Genomic DNA, 6,470 nt, shown 5'->3' with positions numbered 1-6,470 from the left:
CGAAAAATATACGAATGCAAATATGCAGTTCTTTGTATATCTAAAACCATATCTGTTTCGATTTTTCCATGTTTTTTATAGCTCGTGGATGTGTAGATGGAGTTAATTTCCATATTTTATATCCGACACAGAGTTACAGTGTCACCCTCGTTGTTCTTCGAATACACACTCTCTGTACCATGACGTGTATTTGTAGAATAGTGGGGAGGTGTTGCTAAAATTCTGCCTTGAATCAGAGTACAACATGGAAACTAGCCTCAGCTCATCTACGGGTCCTCAGGTGGATTAGGACCTATCCTCGCCTATTATAAAGTAGGAACATCGTGTAGGTACGGTATATATTTATATTACTCTCTGTTATATATGTTAGAGGATATAGGATCGTGAGTGAATGTACCGGAATGTGTAAGGGTCAGGTCATCAAGACCGATGCTTTCTTGGAACAAACATTTGGCGAAGATGCTAAAGGAGTGAGCAAAGTCCCATGTCCCCGCACCAATGTGCAAACATGAAAAGACAAACAAAGATCATGAGAGAACATACACTAGTACAGAGAAGTTCTATAGTGGCAGTTCTAAACCTATTTGTAGTGGCGTTTTTCGTAACCGCCAGTGTTAGGGGCCAGTAGAAACCATCATTTTTACAGGCGGGTAACTGAGGACCGCCAGTGAAAATCGATTTTCACTGGCGGTCGGCGTAATAAAACCGCCAGTGAAAATCGATTTGCACTGGCGGTTAGTATTCGAACCGTCGACCTCACCCTCGCGCGTACCCTCCCCTACCACTCCGTCTATGACATGTCTTGTGTCTAGTTTGTAGTTGTTTTCTCCACATATTACAACCATTTGAGTGTAAATTGCTTATTTGAGACCCTAAACGAATTCAAATAAAAAAGTTGTCAACTACAAAGATAAATAACTTTTGAAGTTCTACAACTTTTATTTTGACACTTTTTTCATCCGAGGTAGTTTGCAAAATTTGAATTTTAAATTTGACATACTTAGATTCAATTTTTGAGAACCGAAATGAGTTCAAATAAAAAAGTTGTCAACTACAAAGTTTCATAACTTTTAGAGATCTACAACTTTTATTTTGGTGGTTTTGTCATACGAGGCCGTTTGAAAAACTCGAAAAATTAAGGATAAAAATGATTTCTAGTGGCGGTTCCTTAAGAAAACCGCCACTAGAAATCGTATTTCTAGTGGCGGTTCCTTAAGAAAACCGCCACTACAAATCATGGATTTCTACTGGCGGTTTTCTTAAGGAACCGCCAGTAGAAATACGATTTCTAGTGGCGGTTTTCTTAAGGAACCGCCACTAGAAATAACACAGTCGGTGGATAGCCGAAACCGCCTGTAAAAATATATGGGTGCCGCAGGCTTTGAGCCTTTTTGTACTAGTGATATTTGAAAGAATGGATTTACGACATAATATATCTAGTGGATCTACTATGGTGAAGCACATACTATATCTAGTGGATCTACTATGATGAAGCACATCACACATCATAGAGAGAGGAGGTAGTAAGACAACGCGTCGAGGATTATTATACCCGATAGATTCACCATTCGCAGTCGTTTGTTTAGAAGAAAAAAATCCGATGGCAATAACTGTACAAATGCTACGATAGCTAGTTAATACTCAATAGTCACATTCAACAGTAGCAAGAGACTATAAGAGTTCCAATGTATTTTGGTTTCAGAAGATAAATAAAACCGGATGCAACGACCTTAACGATCGATGAGAAACAGATTACAGCTAGGGGCACACACTCGTAGATAGCCATTACATGCATTCATATCAGTTGCATGCTTTGCTACCTACTCGAACTACAATCACGAAGCCCATTACGCTTTATTCCTGATTAATTCTCGTAACAAAGACAGCAAAAAACCACAGAATGGACTGACACTAATGCGGGGCTCTAGGCTCTAGCTACTGAAGTGCAAGCTCAGTGGATTCCACCGCTGCCGGATCCGGACCCAGAGCCTCCACCGCCACCAGAGCCGCCTTGGGATCCGCCGCCGCCACCGCCGCCTGTGCCAGCACCGATTCCCTGAGCATAACCTGACCCCCACGATCCATCGCTGCCGGCCTCACCCTTGCCTCCGCCGAGGCCGCCTCCGGTTCCATAGCTTGGAGCTCCGGCTGCGCCACCACCATGTCCACCGCCGGCGCCGGAACCGCCACCGGTAGCATCGGCGGCACCGCCATTGTAGTAGCCGTTGGACGATGGTGCGAGTGCCACACCACTCACACCCTCGCCCTTGCCAACGCCTCCACCAGCACCAGAACCATATGCACCATTGGCACCACCGCCCATGCCTCCACCGGCGCCCTTGCCCTCAGCGTCGGCGTAGTTGCCACTGCTGGGGCCAGAGGCTGCAGTCGAGCTGCTGCCAGAACCATAACCGGACCCACCGCCGGACCCGGACCCACCATTGGTGCCACCGCCTCCGCCTTGTCCTCCTCCTCCACCACCTGCTATACTAGAGACGAAATTGTTCCACCAGTCCCCGCCACCCTTACCTATGCCGTAACCACCGCCACCGCCCGACCCACCGCCAAAGCCACCCCCAGTCGACCCGGAGCCGCCTCCCCCGCCGCCACCTCCACCTCCCGCAGACGCATGGCTACCAAGCCTAACTACCCTCGCTGCATCGGAGAAGCCGATGCTCAGGAGGACGGCAAAGCCAAGGGCCACGAGCTTGGTGCTGGTAGCCATTGCCAGTGAGCTCGGTGCAGTGAGTGGAGTGAGCCGAGGTGGATGATGACCCGCTGCATTGCATGTGTATTTATAGCCGTGGGGGGTCGTGCAGCCATCGACGCGATCTTTCCGGGTTTCCGCGTTGGGTTGGCAGATGATGGGTGTGCTGTGCATGTGCGATGAGATCCGATCAGCAGAGAATTCTGTAATCGATAAAGCATCTTTTTCTCTGAGAACTGAGATGCGATTTCTTGAGATTCTAATTTAGTTCTGACGCCAATTGATTGACGCAGGGCGTACTATAGAAAGTCTCTGGAATTAATTAGCCCTAGCTGTTGCCTTGGTTTCTGTCGAAATTAACAGAGCCAGAGATTCCCATGCATCGACAACAGTGATACTTCATATGGACATTACTCCATCACTGTTCGACTTCAGATTCACGATAAGTAACAAGACACATGACCCTTAAACATCAATCGTTGGCTCCTAGAGGTCACTACTGTGCTACTAGTACAATTCTTCTTCATCAATTTTGAACCTTAAGATAACAATAATCACATCATGTGGCAAACTCTCTACACTAGAACATGGCAACATTTAATTTGATCCGGCGTTTGCTGCTTGGGTTGTGAGCTGCTTCGTTCTGCTTATACTTGCTTCTCGTAGGTGCTGTTTGATCGAGCACAGCAACGCTCGAGCCTTCACTCCTTCACTGATCGTGCTCTGACCTAGCTACCATTCAGTTATTAAACCAGTAAAGCGCGCGGCTCAGCGTTTGACTTGTACTTACTCCGCGGTTCGATTGTCGCGCTGCGACAGCGACTACCCTACGCGGTGTCGTCGAGATCAACGCCTGCTGCTGATGCTAGGCACTGTAGGCATTTTCTTTTCAGCGATGCAGTAAACTTGGCCACGCGAATTGAAGTCGCAAACGACGAGAGAAAACTACAGCAGAGCACCATACAGTATTACAGTTGACCTAGGAGATCGTAGTCGATTCTCCGACGTACAAGGCCCGAAAAGATTGCCCATCCTATATTACAGTACAGTCAACATGAACAGGAAGCAAGCGACAGATCACCTGCCGGTGCACTATCTCCAACAACATTATCTATATCTATTATCTATATATTGTCTTTTACAGTCTTCTCTAAAAGATTTCATCCTCTAAATCTCCTCCTCTCCAAAAACGTCCTCTAAATCACGTCCTTTATACGCAAATACCTATATTACAGACATTTTTTTATTTTTTAAAATTTTGTACATACGTGTCATACTCTAAAATATATTGTATATATTTTAGTTTTGCTAAACCGGTTATTTAAAGTATTCAAATGGATAGAGGATTATTTAGAGAAACTCTACATATAGAGAATCCAACAATGTCCTCTACATTTAGAGAACTATTTAGAGGATGATGTTGGAGGAGTTCGATCCTCTATATTTAGGGTAGAGGAGCCTTTACAAGCTCGTTGGAGAGACTCTTAGGACGTATCTTATGCTCATGGAGCCTCTGTGCTCACATGAGCACTTTAAATTTAGTTCGTATGTGAACAATACAACAAGTCTGCTATTGAGGTAAGTGAAAAATTAGCAGTCTCTTTAGATTGCTCACGGACAAACCAGATTTAAAGTGATCATGTCAACATAGAGGCTTCATGAGCACAAGATATATTTTCTAAGTTCTTTGTCGAGTGCAAATCCATAGGCACTATGTAAAGAGTCTCTTTGCGGTGTGCAAACTCGGCAAAGAAAGACACCCGATAAATTGAACGTTTGCCTAGTGTCGAACAGTCGGCAAAGAGGTGGTTTGCCTAGTGTCAAACACCATCAGCAACTAACACCACCTAACCACTATTAATTTTGTCGAGTATCCTACCATGGCACTCGGCAAAAGAGGTCTCTTTGTCTAATGTCATTTCCAAACACTAGGCAAATATGTATTTTGCCTAGTGTTAGTCTAGGACACTAGGCATAAAGGCATTTCTGCATAGTGTCTTTTTTACACTCGACAAAGTGTTTTTCTAGTTTTTCTTCTTGCTCCTAAACTTTTTATGCTATGTTCGTACCACATCTAAAATTACATGTTCAGTACATTTCTTGAAGTGTTTGCTATATTTAGTTATTTTATTTATTTCATTTTATTTCTTTGGATAATGCAAATTTGAACTGCAAGTCATTCGCATAATGAAAAAATGAATGGAAAAATGGTATTCATGTTATTGAGTATAAGTTGAGATCATATGAAATAACATACCATAAAATTGTTGTGATATCCTGGCCCTATTGGATGGTGATATCCTGGTCTAAGGCTTAATACAATTAATAGAGTATTCATACCAAAAATATGCATCATCTTTTTTCAAAAGCCTATCTCGAAAGAACCTCCAGGTTAAGCGTGCTTGGCTTGGAGCAATTTGGGCTGGGTGACCGACCGGGAAGTTTTTGAGAGCACCTAGAGGGGGGTGATTAGGTGATCCTGTAAAAATCAAATACTAATAGCCACAAAACTTAGTTATAAGTGTTAGTATGGCTAAGTGGCTTGAAGCGATCTCTTGCGAACACAATTAATCACAGAGAGGAGTAACACAAGAGACACACGATTTTTATCCCGTGGTTTGGCCAAGTAACACTTGCCTACTTCCACGTTGTGGCGTCCCAATGGACGAGGGTTGCACTCAACTCCTTTCAAGTGATCCAATGATCAACTTGAATACCACAGTTTTCTTCCTTAGTATTTTCTCCCGTTTGCTAGGAATCTCCACAACTTGGAGCCTCTCGCCCTTACAATGATGATCACAAAAGAAGCACAGAAGTAAGGGAGGGGAGAGCAACACACACAAGACTCAAATCGCAGCACAACTACGCACACAAGTCACAACTTGAGCTCAAAACACAACACACGGAGTTCACAACTCAAATGGAGCTCAAGTCACTATCTCAAATAATCGAATGCGTGAAGTTGGAGTCTTGGAGTCTTAGAATGTTTCTTGTAAGCTTGGGTGACTCCTCCATGCGCCTAGGGGTCCCTTTTATAGCCCCAAGGCAGCTAGGAGCCATTGGAGGCCAACAAAGAAGGTCATCCTTGCCTTCTGTCGAGTGGCGCACCGGACAGTCACTATAGACGGTCCGGTGCCGATCTCCTTCCTTTTCGGGCGCAGACGACCGTTGCAGCTCCGGGGCAGTTGGCGCACCGGACAATGTCCGGTGCACACCGGACAGTCTGGTGTCCCCTGTCGACCGTTGGTGCGGGCCACGCGTCGCCCGTAGATTGCACGACCGACCATTGCGCTGGCGACTGTTGGCTCACCGGACAGTCCGGTGCACCACCGGACAGTCCGATGAATTATAGTCGTACGCCGCCGATTTTTCCCGAGAGTGGCCTATTCACCGGAGGCTGGCCTAGCGCACCGGAAACTGTCCGGTGCACCACCAGACAGTCCGGTGTGCCAAGCCGAGCTAGACTTCGGCTGCACCCAGCAAAGTCTTTTGCAATTCTTTTCTTCTTTTCTCTGTTTCTAGCACTTAGACAATATATGTTAGTACTCAAAAAATGTACTAAGTCTAGAAACGTACATTGTTACATGATTTGCACTTCTTGCTTATTTAGCACATAATCAACTCACTTAATATGTGTTGGACACTTAATCACCAAAACATTATAGAAATGGCCCAAGGGCACATTTCCCTTTCAATCTCCCCCTTTTTGGTGATTTATGCCAACACATCAAAAAGCAACAAAAATAAGTGCAACATCGATGCA

General features: G+C 45.0%; 1 protein-coding gene across 1 annotated transcript; it reads right to left on the bottom strand.

The window, feature by feature from the left end:
* Positions 1-1,677: 1,677 nt before the first annotated feature.
* Positions 1,678-2,769, bottom strand: LOC100286084 (fibroin heavy chain). Its single transcript, NM_001158972.1, has one exon. The coding sequence runs from the start codon at positions 2,723-2,725 to the stop codon at positions 1,952-1,954; it is 774 nt and encodes a 257-aa protein (NP_001152444.1). The 5' UTR covers positions 2,726-2,769; the 3' UTR covers positions 1,678-1,951.
* Between the last annotated feature and the right edge of the window lie 3,701 nt (positions 2,770-6,470).

This window comes from Zea mays, chromosome 1 (genome assembly GCF_902167145.1).
Source record: "Zea mays cultivar B73 chromosome 1, Zm-B73-REFERENCE-NAM-5.0, whole genome shotgun sequence".
In the NCBI taxonomy this organism is placed as follows: Eukaryota; Viridiplantae; Streptophyta; class Magnoliopsida; order Poales; family Poaceae; genus Zea; species Zea mays.
The sequence above is the reverse complement of the archived record's forward strand: the minus strand, read 5'-3'. Positions and strand labels throughout refer to the sequence as shown.